Source organism: Gigantopelta aegis, chromosome 4, assembly GCF_016097555.1.
Source record: "Gigantopelta aegis isolate Gae_Host chromosome 4, Gae_host_genome, whole genome shotgun sequence".
In the NCBI taxonomy this organism is placed as follows: domain Eukaryota; kingdom Metazoa; phylum Mollusca; class Gastropoda; order Neomphalida; family Peltospiridae; genus Gigantopelta; species Gigantopelta aegis.
Window position 1 is genome coordinate 6,665,106 of NC_054702.1, and position 23,143 is coordinate 6,688,248.

Consider the following 23,143-nt stretch of genomic DNA (forward strand, 5'->3'; position numbering starts at 1 on the left):
GAGGGCTGCGTAGTAAACTGCAGGCCTGTCATCTGAAGTCTTGCATCCTGGAGCCGCACCCCCCGAAGAGGGGACTTGAACCGGACCTGGTCCCAAACCCGCCGGTTGTGGTAAGGCCGCCATTGACGCCATAGTCTCTTTCAGCATAGTAGGTAGCATCGAACGTAATACATCTGCTATGGAGTCCGCAATTGACGGCGAAGATTCCACTTTCTTGGCTCTCGCCGACAGCACCTTCAAGTAAGCCGCGAACTCGACAGTAGACAGGGCCCCCCCCGAACACAGGTCGCATCTCGAAGAGAGGCTACAAGGAACACGGCAACCCGGACATAATTCATGAGGGTCGCCGCCTGCAGTGAACTTCTTACAGCGTAGGCACGCTCGTACCTGACGCTGAACATTAACATCTGACATGATAATAAGTTTTCAATCTGTGAAAGAGAAAGAAAAGAAACCATGACACAAACACAAAGTCGGTCAACAAAGACGCCATTTTGCAATGGCGTTCCGACACGACAACCGGCAATATAATAACATTTCATGTAATTAACACTTGGCAAGTCAAGCGAAATACGCGAAACATACGAAAGGTAACGAATAAGGTGGGAATAAAAAAAAAAACATTCCACCTAACACCAAGCCAGTCAATACAGACGCCATTTTGCAAATGGCGTCCGACACGACAACCGGCAAAATAACAACATTTCATGTAATAACGCTTGAAAGTCAAGCGAATACGCGAAGAACATACGAAGCTATACGAAGCTAACGAATATAAGGTGAAAAACATTTCACCCAACACGAATACAAAACCAAAGGTCTTATAAAAAAAGTTGACTCCAAAACAGAGCCAAACAAAAGACGTCCAGACCCTTTCGCGAAGAGAAAAAGAAGGAAGTTACAGTCATGTGACCGGAACTAGAGAGCAGTATACAGTAGAAGAATTTAGGCCATCCCATTGGCTGTTGGGATGTTCGGACCAGACCACTTGCGTGGGGGGGAGGTGCACTTGTTTGAGGACAGGTAATGTCTATAGAAATGTATCTCCGGATAGATATTACAAAGAAATCAACTCTACATAGGTTCAGTTTGATATAAAACTCCATGAGCAGTTTTAGTGAGACAAAGATAAACAAGAACGTGTAATTTTCACACAATTTGAGGTACACTGAGTAAATTTCTCCACTTTATGTACACACATTACCAGCATGCTGTGGAGAGCTACAAATACATTAAAAAGAAACCATTTCCAAGGGTCACGTCTCTATGTGTAGTCAGTTTGTATGAGATGTTTCAGTGAGACACAAATAGCATAAGAACCTGTTGATAATTTGTACAGGGTTTCGGTAAATGTGAGACAATATGTACAGTTTATGTTCAGGGCGGGATGTAGCCCAGTGGTAAGTCGCTCGCTTGATGCGCGGTCGGTGAGGGATCGATCCACGTCAGTGGGCCCATAGGGCTATTTCTCGTCCAAGCTAGTGCACCAAGACTGGTATATCAAAGGCTGTGGTATGTGCTATCTTGTTTGTGGGATGGTGCATGTAAAAAATTCATTACTACTAATGGAAAAATGTAGTGGATTTCCTCTCTAAAACTATACGTCAAAATTACCAAATGTTTGACATCCAATAGCCGATGATTAATAAATCAATGTGCTCTAGTAGTGTCGTTAGACAAAACAAACTTTCAATCTAACAGAATTTATATGATTTACAATAATCATCAACAATAAGTAATTATTAATGTAATAAATTATAATTGATATACAAGGTTTTTTGTAGAGTGAAAACAAATATGAAACTTTATTCTGAAAAATAAGGAAAATCATAGCCTAACTATTTTAGTTTATCTTTGAAAGATGGCAAGTATTTTTGAATATATCACAGATAATATATCTGACATTATTAAAGAACATATACCCAGTTTTGTTGGTGGTTTTTTTTACAAAACCTCTGCACTTTTTAAATGATTGCCATAAAGTGTTTAACACATGGCAATTCCATCACCTGGGCCCAGTTGGTAAAAGCATAGTTAAATTAAAGCCTGGGTTAGTCCAATATTTTCTTTGAAATTATTTTTGCACAAATACCAAATAAACTTTAGATTCCATTGTGTTTGGATGCCTTTGGTTGTTGTAAATCAACTTCCAACATTATGTCTTCAGTTATTATTAGCATTGATTCAATTCTTGGTTTTTAAAATTTCCGTTCTGTTAAGCACTGGTTAAGCTAACCTAATGTTTGAACAACCAGCCCCTGGTCTAGAATGGAAGAAGAAACCTAATATTGTTGCATAGATTACTCTTGCTGAATAGCAGCAATGGTATCTGATATTACAATGAACACAAATACAGTGAATGCACAGTAGTTGTACAGTGTAAAAATCACATGCAATCGTAACTGATATTTATTGAACACAAATACAGTGAATGCACAGTACAAGTACAGTGTGATTCGTCACGGAAATGGTATCTGTATATTAATCGGAACACAAATACAGTGAATGCACAGTAGCTGTACAGTTAAAACACCACTAGCAAATTTTATTTATATTATAACACTTCTAAAATAACAATTTAATTTGCCACAGTAGCTGTACAGTGTGATCAAGATCAGCAAAATTACTTTTACAATGAACACAAATACAGTATACAGGTCTGTACAGTGTGAACACCACACCCAATGGTTTCATTATATAACAAGGATCTTTTATATGTGACTTTCCCACAGACAGTGGACAGCACAGAAATGGCCTTTGATATATGTTGTGGCAACCTACATAATCCAATCAAAGATCTAGACGAGGGGGTCGAGCCTTCAACCCAAGCGACCTCAACTGATCTAGATCCTGTTACGAAGACAGTATATATAGCCTATCAATCTCCCCACATAGTGGTCCCAACTGATCTAGATCCTGTCCCAGACATACAGTAACAGTAACTATACAGTTTTACAGAAATAGTCCTGTCCCAAACATACAGTAACTATACAATGTTACAGAAATAGTCTACAACTGATCTAGATCCTGTCCCAGACATACAGTAACAGTAACTATACAATGTTACAGAAAATAGTCTACAACTGATCTAGATCCTGTCCCAGACATACAGTAACAGTAACTATACAATGTTACAGAAATAGTCTACTAAACGTACATGAGCTGCGTTCTAGACGAGGGGGTAGCTGGCAGAGGTTGCGATTCCACACTGGTTGTCCTTGTTGCGAGACATGTATATATAGCCTTCGTCTCCCCACACAGTGGCCCAACTGAAAATAGAGAAATACATTAAACAGTGATACGTTGACCAGTTTCAAACATATTACATGAAGTAAAACAATGAACAGATCTCAAAATGGTCTTCATAAACAACATTACATTGATTTAGTGAACGATGAGAGCAAACATCAGACAAAGAAAACAATCATTCTTTAGATCAGACAAGCAACATCAAATTCTATTCATACACTGAAAGATATTAAAATAGTCATCAGTAAATAATATTAAAAGATTAATCACCGTTAAGACTTAAGGTGTGGTAGAAAGATGTACCTGTTTTTCACGAGCCAGTAGTCCTGCTGATCCATTGTTCCATAGCCGACCACAAGGACGCCATGATCAAGTTGTGAACTGCTGCAGTCAGGCTCATCATAAACACCTGGCACAAAATAAATAACATTAATGCTATAACGCAAGATCATTTGCAACATTTAAACTAACTGTACTCTAGCCTAAATATCATTCAAGATTCATAAACTGCAAGAATGATCAGTTCATTTTTACACTGGTGACACAATTCTATCAGGCATGACCAATTTACTGTTCCTGTACAAAAGCAATACAGGTCCCCTACCTGGTCCACCAAACTTTCACATCTCCTTAATTCAAGCATAACTCTTGTCGAAAATGGGTATATCTATATATATATATATATCTAATCAAACTTAATTGTAACTCTACATGCTTTACACAAAATTTCAGCTAATTATCTTGACGATTTATGAAACACTATTATGTGGGACAGAAGGATACAAAACCTATATTTCCCTTCGGTAGGTAATGCTATCCATATTGCCCATATTGTTTTTTTGGAACAAGCCCTTTTTAGGTTTTGCAAAGTTTTTATTTGTGGAGAACTGCAAACATTCATAACATCATTTACTAATGCAAAAAAAACCCACAGCTTGTGCTTTAACAAATGTGAGTCTAGTAGTGACTTGGTGTCAAACTGGAGAACAATACATTTATATTTTACTTACATTACCAATTAAAGACAAAGAATATTGATGAATGACATGAAACAGCCAGAAAACTAATGTTAATTATTTATTCTAAACGGTTAAACAATAAAAATATACTCAAAATGGAAACTAAGAAATGTGTCGGCATATTATGAAAAATAAAACCCAGGAAAATAGGTCTGTAAATAAAAATTACCGTATGCAGAGTAACTGCCAGAGGGTACGAAGGGTAAAATTATGTACCCTAAAATCTTGAACATTAACGGATGCATTTTTATAATTTTCAGACAAATATTAAAGAGAGAGAAGTGCAGTTTAAAATCTGTCACAAGAAATGCAGTCCATTGTTAAAGATTTCAAAGTACAAGAAATGCAGAGTCCATTGTTAAAGATTTCAAATCCTCACCCATCTTGCCAGGCCAATGTTTTTATTACGTTACCCTCACATTATTTTCTGGCAGAAAGCCTGTTACATTCAGAGCCTCGTTCCACAAAGCGATATTAGCACTAAGATCACATTAGTGTATAAGGTAGCTATGCTCTTAAGGTGATCTTAGGGCTAAGATGGCTTTGTGGAACGGGGCTCAGGTTGAGAAGTATGGACATGGATAATAAACAACCTCAGGGGTCGTATCATTGAATGTGTTAGTTCAAACATTTAGAACAACATACAGTGTAATCGGTAAATTTGAAAAATGGCTAATCACCTGATTTGTAAAACTGGAATGATGAATGACTAGCATCGATTGCCACGGAAACGGGCCCCACGGTAGCAACTGCATTTTTCAGGTCACTTTCAGATTCGCTGTTGATATCCATGCATCCGGTGTCACTAGCAACAACTTCAGAGTGTTGATATTTACAACGGCTTTGCTGAAATTAACAAAATAACACCCCTAATTAAACGGGACGGATTCTGTATAACATCCATCGGTCTACAGGCTGGTAGGTACTGGGTTCGGATCCCAGTCGAGGCATGGGATTTTTAATCCAGATACCGACTCCAAACCCTGAGTGAGTGCTCCGCAAGGCTTAATGGGTAGGTGTAAACCACTTGCACCGACCAGTGATCCATAACTGGTTCAACAAAGGCCATGGTTTGTGCTATCCTGCCTGTGGGAAGCGCAAATAAAAGATCCCTTGCTGCCTGTCGTAAAAGAGTAGCCTATGTGGCGACAGCGGGTTTCCTCTAAAAACAGTGTCAGAATTACCATATGTTTGACGTCCAATAGCCGATGATAAGATAAAAAATCAATGTGCTCTAGCGGCGTCGTTAAATAAAACAAACTTTACTGTATAACATCATACTAATATCTGAACACTACAGAAAGATGCACATCCATTACACCGATTATATAATAAAAGTGAAAAATCATGAAGAAAAAATATAAATACTCAAATTATTAGCAATAGAAAATGTGTACTGACATCCAAAAGAAACTTTATATACATAAAAATTGAATAATTTGAAAAACATTGTTTCTAATTGAAAAGAACAAACTTAGAAAGCACCTTACAAACATGTTTCATGTATCAAAGTGCATTGTAACATTTTAAGGATTGTCTGTTATTTCTTTTACATTCATCGGGGTATGAACAAAACCAAAAATCATCCGCAAACTGTGTGATTCGGCAAAACCATTCTCACAAGTTTGCGTAGAATTTTTGGGGGGTTCATACCCAGATGAACATAAAAAAAAAAAAAAAAAATACTTATAATTAAATTACAAACATATTTACTTAAATTACAAACATATTTACTAATAATAACACTAAAAGTTCATATTTTATTTTGAATTATTTTTTAATTCTTAAATAATAATGCTCAGTAAGACAAACTACCAATATAAAGTGACATCCGATATGCTCGTTCCAGCCAGTTCTCCACAACTGGTGTTACAAAGGCTGTGGTATGTACTATCCTGTTTGTGGGATGGTGCATATAAAAGATCCCTTGCTGCTAATCGAAAAGAGTAGCCCATGATGTGGCGACATCGGTTTTTCTCTCTCAATATATGTGTGGTCCTTAACCATATGTCTAACATCAAATAACCGTAAATAAAACATTTCCTTCTTCTTCATCAAATACGATGATCCCTGACAATGTTATTTTTACGTCCATCGAGAAATTAATACCCTTGCGTTGCTACAGCTGGACCAATGGGATGACGTTAAATTGTAATGGAAATTCAATTATTAGATGCTGTAATTCATGATACTTTCATATCCCACAGTACCATCAGTTGGTTTTTTATAACACAATTTCAAGCCTTGTAAAGTTTATTTTGGACATCAGTATATATAAATATACCATATAAGAAATGCCTAGACATGAAATGATGCCAACATTAAGATGAAACTTCATTTTAAAATTTGCCTTAGCTAAAGTAATCAAGCCCAATTAAAATGTTTGAATACATCAAGTGTTCATTACCTTAGCCGTGTATGGGTAGTCTGCCTCTGTCTCAATGCCATTGGCTTTGATGTAACTGAAAGCATTGTCCATCAGACCCCCGTTACAGCCCTCGTTGCCATAGCTACCAGAACAGTCAACAAGCTGTTGTTCACTGAGAGAGATCAGTTTTCCAGTTTTCTTGAAATTCTGGCCTTCCAATGAACCAGTCTATATAAAGAAAAGAGTAAACAATTCAATGTAAAATGTAGCTAAAAATAAACAAAGTAATTTGAAAATAACCATTTCTGTCAGCTACTGAAATATAAAGAACACATGAACCAGAGTATGTATATCAGTGTTCTCGCTGCTCCATTTTGCCGCCCTCCTTTCACGTTCCCCGCCCTCCTTTATTTTTGAGCGCCCTCCTCTCTGCTATTTACAAATGCACTTTTTTTCCACACAAAAAACAACGATCAGTCTGCACACTGGACATCAAAGGAAACAAGCCGTGTTGTGTACCAAAAAGCAATTGACGAAACATTTACGACAGTTTCGTAACGTAATTTAACAGTATTTTTAACAGCCTCTATTTTGTCTAATATCTGTATTCATTTGTATGTTTGATAGACACAATAAAAGTTATATTTTATGTAAGCAATGAAAACATTTTATTGTTTACGGATTCGGCAATCTCAGATTGAAAAAAAACACCCTTATTTGGCGCCAAATTTGTCACGTGATCAGAACGGTCATTCTGTCTTTTGTTTCCACTAACTATCGTTTGATATTTTGTCCTCAGTTGCAGATATAACTGGTTGAAACTGATGATTTTTACTTTCTGTTATTCTGTTTATTCAGCAGTTCTTCATAAAATATTGTAAACTTTTCATTTTGAGGGGATATGAACGCTTATAAAAACAACGGAAGTGGTAGTGTTTATCATTAAAATCATTTATCTTGAGTGCCAAATAATATATACACCGTCTTTACAAAAACAAATCTTTTATCAGCTGGCGATAATATTTTATCACAGCGATCGATTCATTCGATGAAGATGGAAATAACAAAAATGTATCTGACATTAGGAGATCACTTTACAAACATCTTTGTTTTTCGTATATATCTTGAAATCTTTATTAAAAATAATAATATTAAAACTCTGATCGGTCCAGCAAAACCGGAACTGCCCGTGAATGTCAGATCGATATCATCTTCGGTTCAATTAAAAGACGAGTCTTTTTATAAACCCTTTTGCACTTTTTTGTAGGCAAAATAAGGAGTATGTCTTTTCTCAAAGTCTACCAACACACAGTAACCAAACTACTCTCCACCACCCCCCCCCCCGTTTTTTTTTTTTTTTTTGCTTTTCGTTTATTGGTGTATGTGTGGTTGTTTTTGTTTTTTTAAGGATGTGGTGCCGAGCGGCCGCCCTCCTTTAATTTTCACCCAGCGAGAACACTGTATATAAAAATTAAAACTGGCTACAGATTTTCGAAGCTATCTTAGTGCTTCAATATAGTAAAATATGCCATAGCCAACGATGGGTTTATGGTATTATAGCGCTTAGATATCTACGAAGATATGGGCTCTACATATATGTATTCATAAACTATGGTATGAAAGTCAAACACATTAACAGTGTAGAGGTATTTATATATTCAAATCCTGGACAACTCAACACCTCTGGTAATTTCCTCTTGTATGTCTAACAGCCAAACATCAATAACACTGCTGTTACAATTTTTAAATATAGCTCTCCACATTTTGCCTGATCACGCCATAAAACCTGATTTACAAATTATTATTATAGAACTTTAAAGATAACAGTTCATACAGATTATTGGGGGGGGGGGGGGGGGGGGGAGTGAGGGATAAATATCAGACTTTTTCTAAAACATGAAAACATTTGACCCGACTTCTAAATCCCATATTTTAAAGACGTTAGAAAATATTGGACATTTCCTCTTAATGATCAAACAAAATGATTTCCAAAAGATGTGATCAGATTTCAACTGCTTGCACCGTAGTGCAGCAACCTGTTTACTCATACTTTTATGTTTCTCAACACTTAATGATATTTATTTTGTTGGTTTTTCCCAACAACTGCAAAACTGTATTACAAATTGTATGCCTAATCAAGATAACTAGATTGAGAAAAAGTCTCCCCAGAATTCCCCTAAGCAACATCAATTTTAAAACGGCGATTCTTAAACATATGGTCAAGTGAAGGAAGGGTAATGGATGGTTGCATATGAATCGGAATCATTACCAGAAACACTACAATGGTTACACTAATTTGTGGCAGATATTGACAAGTTTATTTGTACGTTAAAGCTGAAAGTACTACATACCGTACTGAATGACCAACATGATCCACATTGTTTCTGAAAAAAAATAAACGTACGAGTCAGGACATGAAATTCCACATCATTTTGACGATGAATATATCTAAAATGAACTGATGATCAAGATATTGGAGGTTCGACATAAACACAAGTTCTTCAGGGCTCGAACTTAATGACAGCACCGATGGCAATTGCCGTCCCTGAGAAATAAATTGTCAAATTTCCTTTCTTTGGATTCCATCTTTTCTCTCCCCGATCTGGAAGCTCCTCTTATCTGTCAACATTTTTGCTATCCACATCCCAGTCATCTCATCTCTCCAAGTGTGACAATTGTTTGGTTTTTTGTACCCATGTAGCACAATACCCAAAATATTTATCAAGACAACATATTCTAACACCATCCAGGATTATAAATTTTGCACAGCAAGAACTACTTATTTCATCATGAATAAGTTTAATCATGTTTTGCAATTTTAACAATCAGTTTCCACAAACCTTCATGTAACCCTACTCTATCTCTGCCACTTTCCCATACTACCTTTGAATGCTAGGTACATGTTGCAAAAAAAAAAAATCTAGACAAGATGTAGACAATTAAGATAATCTATAACAATGTTTGTTTTGTGATGTAGAACATATTTTAAAAACAATTCATCCAAACCATCTACTGACCTGGTTCTTCACCGGGGTCACATATCCATGCTTTCTCCAGTCAACTGTTCTTGGTAGTTCAATCCCGGAAAATCCTAGAAAACTGGAACATGCTCGGTGTGCTTTTGGTGCCATTGTTTTTACAAATCCATTGAATGCCCGGAATTCATCATTGGTCTGAAATATATATATATATATATATATAACACAAACAATGCCTTTAGAAACCATTTTGAAAAAGGTGTTAAGTTACCGGTACTCTCAAATGTACACATTAAGTTGCAAATTTGAGTATACATTTCAATATATTTTGCATAAGCATTATTCAGATTTGTTTTCTTTCTGAGCAACCATTTTGGTCTTTGTCCATATACAGTGGACTGTCTAAACCGGACTTACTTTCTAAATAGTCCGATTTACATAGAGGACCGGTTTAGACAGAGTTCATCCAGAGTTATGGTTCTTGAACGATCGATAACTCACGATCAACAATGACATTTGAACCCATGGATGGTTGTCTGTTTTCCAATTTTAAATTTTTGTGCTAAATCTTTGTTTTGAATGTGGATTTGAATCAAACTCTTGTATTAGTTTGACTTGAGTTCGATACGTTGCCATTTTTTGGGTCGCTCCGCCATTATAAATGAAATAAGGCACACAAAATATACGTATGAATGTATGCCCACAAATGACGTTCAGGTCAGATGTCGGGAATTAACGTGCTTATATCAATTTAATGTTGAAGCACTCTTGTTTCGATCACGATATCTGACTAGAGCCAGAAACTGTACTCGGAATGAGAGGGGTGGGGGAGTGTTTCAAAAAAAAGTTTTAAAAGTTAAAAGTTAAAAACGTTTATACAGATGATTAGCTAAAAATACTTAATTGATGGTTAAATAAACTTTATTTACAAAGAAGTTAAAAGGATTTAAACAAAGGGTTAAAAAAGGTTTCTACTAATGATTACGTAAAAAGTAGAATATTGACAATAACGTATGTCTGGTTAATCTGGTATTTATGTCGGAGGAGAGAAAATATACAAGCGACTCACCTATTTATACATGTGTTAGGTTGACAAGTATAACTCGCGGAATTCATATGAGTGAAATCAGTTAGGTATCAACACACACTAATATTAATCTAATTGATCTAACGGCCCACCGCAATAAGAGTAAACTTCACACGAGTTACATTTTGTATTTGATCTTGCGACGGCGTCCTGATTATTGGGCAATTGACGATCATTGTTCAACTAATTAAGCAGCCCGCCATTCAATCAAATCCCAATCCGGTGTAGACAGAGGTAATTAATGCATGAACGGTTCTTTCGTTTTGATTTTTGATCCGAGTAGACAGAATCCGGATTAGGCAGAGATTTATACCTAAGAGATAAACGGTAGCTGGACAGGGCTTTAGAAATGGACCGGTTTACGCAGAGATCCGGATTACACAGAATCCGGTTTAGACAAGAGTCCACTGTATATGGAATATCAGGTTACTATGTTTTGATATTGTGGTCATTTAACAAGGTTTAAATAAAAGTTTAACAGTTACACCATTATCGAAGTAACCAAATAACCATATTAAAAAGTAGTAACCTGACTTTTTTTTTTTAATTCATGCAACCCCTTTCAAGCTACATTTTCTACTTTTTCTGTGAAAATAAACAAGTTTAGGTGTGACTCGAAGAAGATCTACATCACTGGCGGCTGCTATTTCTACATCTCTCTACTTCTACTATCTACGTCACTACTTTAAGTCCTTGCAAGTGAAATACTTTACAGGAAGCTATATATATGCTTACAAGTTTTCTTATTTTAAAATTTGTATTTCAAAATGCTGGCTAGTTCCAAATGGGGGCAGAGAATGGAGAATTGAAAAAAAAAAAGAGGTAATCTGATGTTACAGGAAGGGAAATGTTATATTTGTTTATGCAGTTGAACAATAATTGTTGTAAATGGGTATTTGAAAAATGAGTAAACAATCATCATGTGCAGAACTAATTTCCTACTAACCTGATAACACACTGTCATGAAGAAAATTTACTTCCTAGTCACCTGATAGCACATAACAATGCCAAAGTTATCACCCTAGCAACAAGGTGTTATAAGGAAGTGATGAAATAACACTTCAAATTATCACACACAGGAAGTATGTTAGCATGATAAAAATATAAATGGCTTCCAATTACTGTATTGCAAAATAATTCAAATCTTATATCTAAAATAGAATATATGGAAAATAAAGTATCAAACAATATATATTTTTTTTAATAATAACACTACAATAATAAAAAAAAAAAAATAATAATATACTTATAATGTGACTTTGAATTGAATGTAATGAAATAACTGCAAGAAAAAGAAGCATTCTAAGAGTATTGCTAAAGCAATAGATGTCCCCTTTCCCAGCCCAACAAACTTCCATAGAGATCGCCTAAGTTCAAGGACCATAACTCTGTCAAAAATACGTAAATCGCCATGAAACTCAAACTTGTTCTACAACAGTGCATGTATGATAAAGTAATACAACAAATTTCAGCTCAACATCCTTAGGCATTGCGAAAAGTGCAGGAAATTATATGTGGGACAGACAGAGGGAGACGAAACCTACAGTCCCCTTCCAGTCGGGGACTAACAAACAGTAACTAACCATATCAGCAAACTGGTTGATGTCCAAGAAGTAGCTCTTTTCTCGGTTGTTGAACTTGATGTTATGCAGTTCAATCATTTTAACATTCTCCATGAAGATGGCTTTACGACCTTGTTCAATCTCGGGACTCTCGTACGATTTGCCTGCAAGGGAGGTAAGTATTACAGATTACAAGGCATCAGAAGAGTTCCGTATAGAAACATCATAACAATGGCTTGTGAAGACAATAAATAAAAACAAAAAACAAAAAAAACTTTGTAACCAAAAATACAGACAAATAATGATCAAAGTATACATACAGTGAAACCTGTGTAAACCGGATCATGTCACAGTCAGGGACCTAATATATATCTGATTTATACAGGATCCAGTGTTTGGAGGGTTGCGTCTTAGAATTTAGGAAACTTGGGACCGTTTGGACAACATTCTGGTTTATTCAGGGTCCGATATACATACTCATGACTAGATCTGAAACTTACAAAATTCACCAATTGTATTTAATGTGGCAAAACAATTTCAGGTAATAATAGATACTTTCGAAAATAACTTGGTTTATAAAGTTTGTAAGCATATATATTTATATCCTAAATGCTGAAAGTACAAGGTTCAATATTCTTTTCTTATTAAGGCCTTAATAAAATAAGTCCTAGATTATCATCTTTGCCAGGTCTGAGGATAAGGCTAACACACTGAGTTTATTGGAGAAAAAATACATTGTCCTATGCTGCTCTATCTGACATTTCTACTATACTGCAAACATGAAAGCAAAATTTAATTTTACCCCTGGCCCTATTTAAAAACCATTTGGATGAAAATTTAGCATTTATTTTATTAACAGTACACTTTGTGAAAGACTACCACTAACCATGTGTAATCTTGAACTGTTCCCAGGTTTCGTGGTACGGGAAGTACGACGTCTTGGCACTCTTGTCCTGGAACATCCTCACCTGGGTCATGGTTTCCTCCTGGGACCTCACGGCTGGAGACATGTTAAACATCTCTACAAACTGGGGCCTGGCCGAGGACGCGGCCACAAGACCAAGGAATACTGCTACTGCAAACATGCTGCCTTTTAGTAACGTTTATTCTAGAAAGAAAAAGAAAGTTTGTTTGATGGCAACTCGGTACATGGTTATGAAATTGTAATATATTATTTTGGCAGTTCGCAGGGCTAGCTTTGGCCCTTGCCAAATTTGCAAATTGCGGATTTTCAGAACTGGTGAATTATGTTTTTATTTAGCAAAATAATTGTGTAATGAATGGTATTTTGTTGAAACATAACTGGATTTTTCTGTAATTTTTAAAGTTTAATTAATAATTTGGTGAAATTTTCTGCTCACTCATAGCTAGCCCTGCTTTGTGAAGAGGAAATTTGTTGTCAATCTCTCCGCTACTCTACAAAACCAGCTCTTGAAACTGACAATGTAGTAAGGCATTGATTGGCATGACAAAAAGTCAGTCCATCGAAAGCCCTCTAGTAAACATCCTACCCATGATCGCAAAATCAGTTGCAGATCTATATGGTAACCAGTCAATTCGTACCATAGCCATTTTGTACCCTATTTTACCATTTCGTACCCTGGTCATTTTGTACCATAGTTATTTGGTAATTTCGTACCAAAGTCATTTTGTACCATGTCTGTTTGGTCATTTCGTACTTTGGTCACTTCGTACCTCAATCATTAATTGTGCAGCTTAGTTGAATGATAGATAGTAAAATTAATAAACATTAGGCTAATGCAACTGTATTGAAGCCCCACCCCTTAATAAAGACAGTGGGCTAAGGACGTAGGCCTATATAAGATGAGGGTGTCGAATCATATGAAATGATCATCAGTGCCATGGGTTAATTGTCAGTTCTTCTTACTTCTCTTATTCATTTAAACCTTTGCTCACTTTACAAGGCATGTTTACACATCAACGTTTATTCGTCAACAATAAAAATAAGAAGTGGCATACCATGACAAAAATAAGATATCGAGTACGAAATGACTATGGTACAAAATGACCAAACATTATGGTACGAGATGGTAAAAAGTAAGTATGAAATGGCTATGGTATGAAATGACTGTGGTACAAAATGACTAGTAACCATCTGTATTAATCATGATTCATGAACACATAGAATACAGTTTGTTACCAACCAAATTGCATGATTTTTTTTTTTTTTTTTAAATCGGTTTAATTATTTTTCTGCAAGCATCAACATAATATTTAATTATAGTGTTATGATGCAAAGTTTTTTTTTTTTTTTTGTTATTTTAAATAGGGGGGAAAATTACATCAGTGATCATGTTCCATGACTTTCCATGAGCCAAATTAAAATTCTGAAACTTCCCTGGTGCAGGAAATGACATGTGCAAATCCTATGACTTTCCAGGATGTCCATGACCCATGTGATCTCTGCGGTATCTACAAAGGGCATTATGCACAAGCTGACTCACAGTCACACATGTGTAGGCGTTTTGAAAACAGAATTTTGGAAAAGTCAAATGTACTAAAAAATACTATGATAATTATCAGAAACCAGAATTGAGTCATAGACACCTCATGGAGGTTCCCCCCCCCCCCCCCCCACCTCCCCCCACCACCCAAAATTCCTAATTTTGGTTTCACTTTTAAAACTTCCTGATCAGTTCTTGGAAGTCAAAATAGGGGAAAAAAAGAATGAAAGAAAGAAAAAACACACCAACATTTAAAAAAATATTAATTAAATATATTAAAGAACATTTTTGGTATTAACAAAAGACGAAAAGTTTTTCATTTCTTTCCAATTTCACATCAAATTGTACCTGTACATAATTATCCCTGGATAGCTCCGACACTCGCCAAAATGTATTAAATTTTAACAAGTGACGGATTTTATTTTAATGTGCTGACAAAATTTCATGCAATAATTTATATTTTGTTGAAAATCAATGCAGATATTTGGTGGTTTAGGCTTAAATAGATTTTTTTTTAAATAAAAAATCTGCTGAATAAAATCTAGCCGTGTTAGTCAACTTATTGTCCGAACCAAATTGTTAACAACTACAAAAAATTACTCTCCTACCTTTAATTGCCGTTAGATTTCCTCCAAAGTTTGTCCAGACACAAAGTTTGTCCAGACACAAATCTTGAAAAAACCATTACAATGACACAGATTCCACATACCAGATGATAACCATGTCACCTATATCGACTTCGCTGACAGAGCATAGGGAAAAAAGCATGTAATTTTGTATCAGCTGCCATTTTGACTTTTTATGGAATATTCTCCCAAGAGGGATGAAAGGATAGGACTTAATCTAACAACGTCATAACATGTTATGATATACAGTGAAACCCCTCAACACCGGACCCCCTCTAAACCGGAATCCCCTCAAAACCGGACGTTTTCCGCGGTCCCGTGATTTACACATCTTTTAACACTGTATTTTACCCCTCTAAACCGGAAACCCCTCTAAACTGAACACCGGACAAACAATTCGGTCCCAATGTGTCAACTTAGTGTAAATCCTACCCCTGAAAACCGGACGATCAAACCGATACCAATCAATATGGCGCCCACCTGTCTGTGAACACCGATGGCTAGTGCAATATGCGCATGCTCGAGATCGCTGTTATCAGTGTAATCACTGCTGCATACAGTACAGGTATCGCTCAGCAGGCAAGATTAGCAACTTGACAATAAATAATTAAAAGGACTGATCGCAAGCTGTGGTATGGAGTTAACTACTATAAACACATTGATTGTGTTGTAATTATGGTTAACATTAGCGGAGTTCGGGTTTGGGTTAGATGTCTTTATTAAGTTACGAGTGTGTTTTAAGGTCTTAAATGTGATCCTTCACAAACATGTCTCATGATTTGCTTCAAAGATTGACACAAATAACAGGGAATTTAATTTGCTGCCTTCCTATTCTGTGAATGTGTTGGGTTTTTTTTAAACGTTTGTTTAGCGAAATAAAGAGTAAGCAAAAGTATATGTTGGCTTTGCATAGTCGAATAGATGTTAGTAGTGTTTCATTTTCATGTCGATTTTCAACATGACGGAACGTCCAGCTAAACGTCGCCGTGTTAAACTCTCGCTCGATGATAAACTCAAAATAATTAAAAGTTTCGAAAGTGTACCTAAACCAACGTTAAGATCTTTGAGTGAAAAGTTTAGTATTGGCAAATCAACAGTTGGAGAATTCATCAAAAAACGAGAGGTTTATAAGGCAGAGTTTGAAAAGAATATTAGCGGGAATAAACGGCGGTTTAATAACGCATGTAAATTTGATAATCTCAATGAACTGGTATGGCAGATGTTTTTATTATTATTCTTGTTGTTCTTGTTTTAAAACACTTTAACACTTTCCCTATTTTATGGAGAACGGAAGGTATTTCCGTCCAGGCAGACCCCTGAAAACCGGACACCTCTGAAAACCGGACATTTTACTTGGTCCCATGGATGTCCGGTATTGAGGGGTTTCACTGTAAAAGCAAACGTGATGACGTCATATTATTTTTTTATTTTATTATTATTATTATTATTTTAATGATACCACTAGAGATCATCGATTTCATATTAATTGTGTCACATACTTTGGAGGCTCTCACACCTCTTGAAGAGTATTCCATAAACAAGCAACATGGCAGATGGCAGAAAACTGCATGTATTTTTCCCTATGCAATGTCAGCAAAGACAATATCGGCGACATCGTTGCAGTCTCGTATGTGGAATCTGTATATTTGTAGTGGTTTTTTTGCGATTTGTGTCTGGACAAACTTTGGAGGAAATCTAACGGCAATTAAAGGTAGGAGAGTATAATTTTTTGTAGTTGTTAACAATTTGGTTCGGACAATAGTGTGATCGGCCACCAATTTAGTTTTAAACTACGGTAGACAAATTCCATATTCCCCCTCAAACCAATAACTTGTAGTTACCAATGACTAACAAAGGATTCCAATTTTGCAGTTACTTTTACTTGTACGCCTACTTGCTCACGGGTCACCCGAAATATGCCAAAAACCCGGTTTTGTGAGGGTTTTTTATTGTTAATTGTGATTGGAGCTTCATAAACTCTAAAATCTGTTCTGTCCCGCTTTTGTGAGGTTTTTTGATTGGGAAATGGGTTTTTTTATTGTAAATATTGTAAAGTGGGTTTTTGGTATATTTACACTCAAAAAACTTTTTCCCAAAGAAAAAACGTCACTAAAGCAATACCTATTGTTCGAAACACACCTGTTAATTGTGATTGGAGCTTCATAAACTCTAAAATCTGTTCTGTCCCGCTTTTGTGAGGTTTATTGATTGGGAAATGGGGTTTTTTATTGTAAATATTGTAAAGCGGGTTTTTGGTATATTTACGTCACTAAAGCAATAGGCCTACCTATTAATTATTTTGTATAATACAATCCCGAAAGCTGCTCATCCAATACCGTTAACGTTTACTAAAAAGTGTGGTGTCTTGGGTGTATTTTGGGGGTATCTTGTGGGTAAATAGTCGGATCCTAAAATCTGTCCTGTTCCGCATTTTACAAACAAGGCGGAAACGGACGTATGCATATGTTTAGGTCTGACAACAATATTTGTGCTTCATGTAAATTGTAAATCATATAATATTGATAAACTGTCAATAAAGTATATAAAAAAAAACCTTATTGGATACGATTTTGGCAGATTTATGGTTTTTGTGAGGTTTTTTGATTGCGAAAAGGTTTTTTGATTGTAAATATGCAAAAAACCCCGGGGTTTTGGCATATTTCGGGTGACCGCTTGCTCACCAGTCATGCATAACTGCGCAACTCGTGAAATGGAAGTTGGAACGTTAAAACAACGAATTAGTTTTAAAGTGATACTTTTGGCTATGTTAAAATAAACGCAGTAAGTTTATGAACAAAATATTGATGCGATGGCAGAAGAGAAAAGTAGAACTTACCAGGTGATCTTCTAGTTGTAAAATGCGAGTACTTTGGAACAAAGCTTCTCCAATTCTAAGAAGTCAGATGATTTTGATCATATGACCGATGACGCATAACTCTAGTACAACAATTTTATTTAGACTTGGGGTTTTTTCCCTTGGGTCTCAAACCAGAGTATGTTTGACACGGGTGTAATATTAAGTTAACAAAGTGTCGGTTAAAAAACAAGTTTGTTTTATTTAATGACACCACTAGAGCACATTTATTTATTAATCATCGGCTGTCAAACATTTAGTAATCTGACATATAGTCTAAGAGAGGAAACCCGCTACATTTTTCCATCAGTAGCATGGCATCTTTTAAATATGCACCATATTTGATATACCAGAACGAGAAATAGCCCAATGGGCCCACCGATAGGAATCGATCCCAAGATGTCATGTTTTATGTCAGCAGTGCAATGTCACAAAAACTATGTATTGTTATATTACAATGTGTTACAATGGTAAAGGAAAAGAGTCTACGAGTTGATTGATTGCTAGTCCTGAAAACACCGAACTATATCCGTCAATTTATAAAATTATAATAATTAAAATAATATAATAATTAAAATATACATAATTAAAAAAGAATAATATAAATAAATGAAAAAGAAATGACAAAAGTGGGGGTGGGGATCCAGACTGCATACGGTCTGGCTAAAATCTGTAGAGCTCTTAATTAATATCATCTTATACATTATAAACAACATTATAAACATTTCAGTACAGACATTTAAATTAAAATACAGTGTTGATTTTGAAACAGAATTTCAAAGGTACCAATCATTGGGCTATTTCTCGCTCCAGCCAGTGCACCACGACTGGTATACCAAAGGCAGTGGTATGTGCTATCCTGTCTATGTGAATATAAAAGATCCCATGCTACTAATAAAAAATGTAGCAGGTTTCCTTTGTTTGATTGTATGTAAAAAAAATACCAAATGTTTGACATCCAATTGCCGATGATTAATAAATCAATGTGCTCTAGTGGTGTCGTTAAACAAAAATAGACTATAACCAATCACTGAAGATGGGGAATTTCTATTTACGTGTTTGTGTTTAATTAGGGTTCACGTACGCTGTCATGCGCACACACCTGCAGGAGGGGGGGGGGGGGGGCAGGTGTCCCACCCGTCACCTGTCTCGTACGCAGTATTCCCCCCCCCCCCCCACAAGATGTTTCTTCATGTTATGTTTGTCCGACACCATATAGACCCAACCTTCAATAAAAATGCGTGGGTCAATAAACAAAACTATCTATTTCTCTCTCTGTCTCTCTCTCTCTGTCTCTGTGTGTGTGTGTGTGTGTGTGTGTGTGTGTGTGTGTGTCTCGCTCTTTCTCTCTCTCTCTCTCTGTCTGTATGTCCGTCCGTCCGTCTATCTATGAGTATATCTCTGTGTGTGTGTCGCGTGACAAGTGAATGAATGAATGAATGAATGTTTAACGACACCCCAGCGTGACAAGTGTTACAGAGCACGTGCGCAATTATATAGTCAGGTGCTGCTCAGATAGTCCATATTCTGACCTGACACCAACATACTGGTAGTAATAAACATGGTTACATGACACCAAAGTAATTATTAAATCCGTTTCGGTCAAACTGACTGGCCTATATAAATTAATGTTCTATATCACGAGATACACCACCCAGCTGGTGGAAACTCGACTAACATTGAATGAGACGCATTAGTCAACAGTACTTGTGTCCTAAATAGGCCAACTGTATCACTCGACGAATATCGGTTTGTGAACACATTCACAATCCCGGCGTCATGTGATACACTACACAACAATGGTTTTCATTTTCATGTTAACAGGTTAAATTCCAGGGGCCCATTTCACAAAACATTGTGGGCCGATTTCACATGTCTGGGTTTCGTAACACTAGGTTATATGAAAACCTAGGTTTAACACTGGTTTACATAAACCACTGAAAAACTGAAAGCTATCTCCTCCCCCTTCTCACCACAGTCTGGGGCAAACCGTATTCGGGTAAAAATGATGGAGATGTTTGGCCAAAATAAGCTGGCCTGAAAACTTTTCACTGTGTATTTCCATCATTCTACTCACAATATTAGTTATAATCCACGTAAAATGCGTACAGAACCCTACATAGCTCTTTGTAATAATGCACAGATGAATAAACGTTCTTACCCAGAATTGGGCATTTCCAGATTGGGGCAAAAACCAGCCTCCCCCCCACCCCCACTTCAAAACGAAAAAGGGACCCGTACGCCTAAGGGTAACGAGAAAACGTTTTGTTAAATTATCAAATCTGTAGGTCTATCTTGCCTTTTTTCCCCTTTATTAAGATGAGACAAACACGAAAGCATGTCATTATAAGACTGCAGTTTGTGATAGACGTGTAAAGAATTTGCGTTCATTACTCTGTTTTTAGTGTTAAATTTATAACAAAATGCATTTTAATGCAATTCATTATATATATTTTTAGCAGAATAAAGATAACTTTTGTTTTTGAAAATTATCTGTGAATGTGATTAAAATACAAAGAAATAGGAATACTCAGAACAATGTGTAGAGTGGTTTATATCGTTTCTATACATGTACGTGCATGTGCGTCTAAAATAAAGGTGTTTAAATAAAAAATAGCTAGGGTAATAAATAGAATAATAAACGAGATACCAGTTATTATCAAATTTATGTCCCTCGCTAAAGTTCATGACAACTAAAAATTATTTCACTCATGCATTTTTTAAAACTAGCTGGTATCTTGTTTATTATCCTCTATATATCTCAGGCGCTTTGTTGTTCGTTCGCCACGAACATGGTGAATAATTGTTGTGTGAAGGGGTGGATCTAATTTTTTTACACACCCATAGGTGAGAACATCATTTGTTATTAAATACACTGTGATGTATAGTTAACCTGACAATCATTTGTCTGTGACGCGTAACTTAGCTACAAGCGGAAGGGCTGTAAATAACTTTTAGTCGAAAAAGATGTTAAAATGTGCTTAAAAACCTGATTTTTGAGGATATGTAAGAAATAAAATAATGCATTCATGTCCGTTAGATACCATTTATCTTACTTGCTGATTAAAAACGTATCCAACTCGCTTTCGCTCGTTAGATACATTTTAAAACAACTTGTTGTAAGATAAATGGTATCTAACGGACATGAATGTGTTATTCTCTATATACAGTCGTGCTAAAAGAAAATTAAAAAAACAAAGGGCATCTTGTCTAAAAAAAAGGGGGGGGCTAGGGGTCGAACCCCTGATCCCTCACCCTTTATCTGCTACTGTAGTGGGTTAAAATGGTCTCTAAAAATACGTTCACATTTAATGGCTCTGCGAAATTATCTATGAAGAAAAGTTACTTTGAGCAAACCCAGTGAAAAACCACCTCAAGGGCAGGTTTAAACAAGCAATACAATTGTTACCCAGTGTTAAACTAGAGTTATTGAAAACAAGACATGTGAAATGCACAGTAAACATGACCCAGGGTTTAACCTAGGTTTAACCCATATGTTTCCAAAATCCACCGATAACAAAGACATATGAAATCGGCCTTGTAAGTTTACGTCTGCTACTAGCAGTAATACCGGTCATGCGTTTGCACGTGTTTGGCATAAATTTTACGCAGAAAATTACATCATTACGGAAGGTGGAGTATTCAGTGGCGGATCCACAAAATTCATTTAGGGGGGGGGGCCCCAATGACATAGGCAGAATGCCAAGGGAACTTTGGGGGAGGTTTGGAGAGGGATCGTAAAAAAAGAAAGAAATTAATATATAATAAAATTATAACTCACAAAATTTAGGGAGGGGGGAGGGGCGGGCCCCGGGGCCCTTTGATCCGCCTCTGGTATTTTATAGACAAAGACAAAAGAAAATTGAACTATAATATATGTTGAACTATAATAGTAATAAGAATTGTGGTTTAGTCTTAGATTTACGTTTACGTGCAAAATTAGGCTTACGATGTTTTGTGAAATTGGGTCTAGATTTTAGTTTAACAAGCATTCTGAAAGTCCTGCGAAAGCATTAATACATGTCCCCTAAGTACTACCGGACCAAACACGTTTTCGTATCTCTTAAATTCAAGTGCCACACCTCTGTGAAAAATGGGTAAATCACCTTGAAAGTTCAACTTGATCAGTAACAGTACATGATAAAGCTATATACAAAATGTCACCTCAATGTCTTCAGGCATTGCAAAACAAATGTCCTGAAAAACAATTTTCATATCTTCTAACTTCAATGGTCATAATTGTGTCAAAAATGGGTAAATTGCCATGCAAGTCAAACTTGATCTGCAACATTATATTATAAAGCCAGTATTAGATGTGTGCATAGCCTAGTATTAGATCTATGCACAGACATTTTATATTTATATACATTTAAAATAAATATGATTATAAATGTCAAACAGCAATATTTTGCAAATGTTTGAAGTATCTGTCCTGTCTGTTCGTCCGTCTGTCCCACATATACTTTTTTAGATGTTGTTGTTTTTGTTTTGTTTTGGGGTTTTTTGGGGGGAGGGGGGTGCTGAAATTCTGTGTTGTCCAGCTTTATCACGTCCCGTTACAGATCAAGTTTGACTTTCATAGCGGTATACCCATTTTTGACAGAGTTATGGCCCTTGAACTTAGGAGATATAAAAATGTGTTTTCTGTACATTTTGTTTCAGAAGGCCTTAAGATTTTGATCTGACATTGTGTGTATAGGTCTACCTAATGATGACATCTAACTACTGTGCTGTTCTGTTTCAATATTTCCTGCAAATGTTGGGTGGATATTACGGAAGCCCGTTACCGCCACCAGTAAAAAAATATTTATTGCGTTATTACGAGATAACATTGCGTTATTACCAGATAATTATTGCGATATAACGAGACAATATTGAGTTATTACGAGAGGAAAGGAGGATCTGGCGGCAGTGAACTGTGGAATTTCGGCTGGA

At 36.1% G+C, this 23,143-nt stretch overlaps 1 protein-coding gene across 1 annotated transcript; it reads right to left on the reverse strand.

Annotated features, from left to right (window-relative positions):
• Positions 1-2,914: 2,914 nt before the first annotated feature.
• On the reverse strand, positions 2,915-18,332 carry LOC121372587 (procathepsin L-like). The gene is made up of 9 exons (XM_041498992.1): positions 18,191-18,332; positions 13,150-13,371; positions 12,285-12,427; positions 9,654-9,809; positions 8,988-9,020; positions 6,676-6,864; positions 4,949-5,114; positions 3,553-3,658; positions 2,915-3,269 (listed from the first exon to the last, which is right to left on the reverse strand). Exons 2-9 carry the CDS (start codon positions 13,346-13,348, stop codon positions 3,170-3,172), a joined length of 1,092 nt encoding a protein of 363 aa, XP_041354926.1. The 5' UTR covers positions 13,349-13,371; positions 18,191-18,332; the 3' UTR covers positions 2,915-3,169.
• Positions 18,333-23,143: the final 4,811 nt, after the last annotated feature.

Coding starts and splice junctions, on each gene's coding strand:
- LOC121372587 (XM_041498992.1), bottom strand. CDS start 13,348: ATGTTTGCAGTAGCAGTATTCCTTGGTCTTGTGGCCGCGTCCTCGGCC. Junction 12,428..13,149: donor ACAGTTCAAGATTACACATG/GTTAGTGGTAGT, acceptor CCTCCCTTGCAG/GCAAATCGTACGAGAGTCCC. Junction 3,270..3,552: donor TACTGGCTCGTGAAAAACAG/GTACATCTTTCT, acceptor CTCTATTTTCAG/TTGGGCCACTGTGTGGGGAG.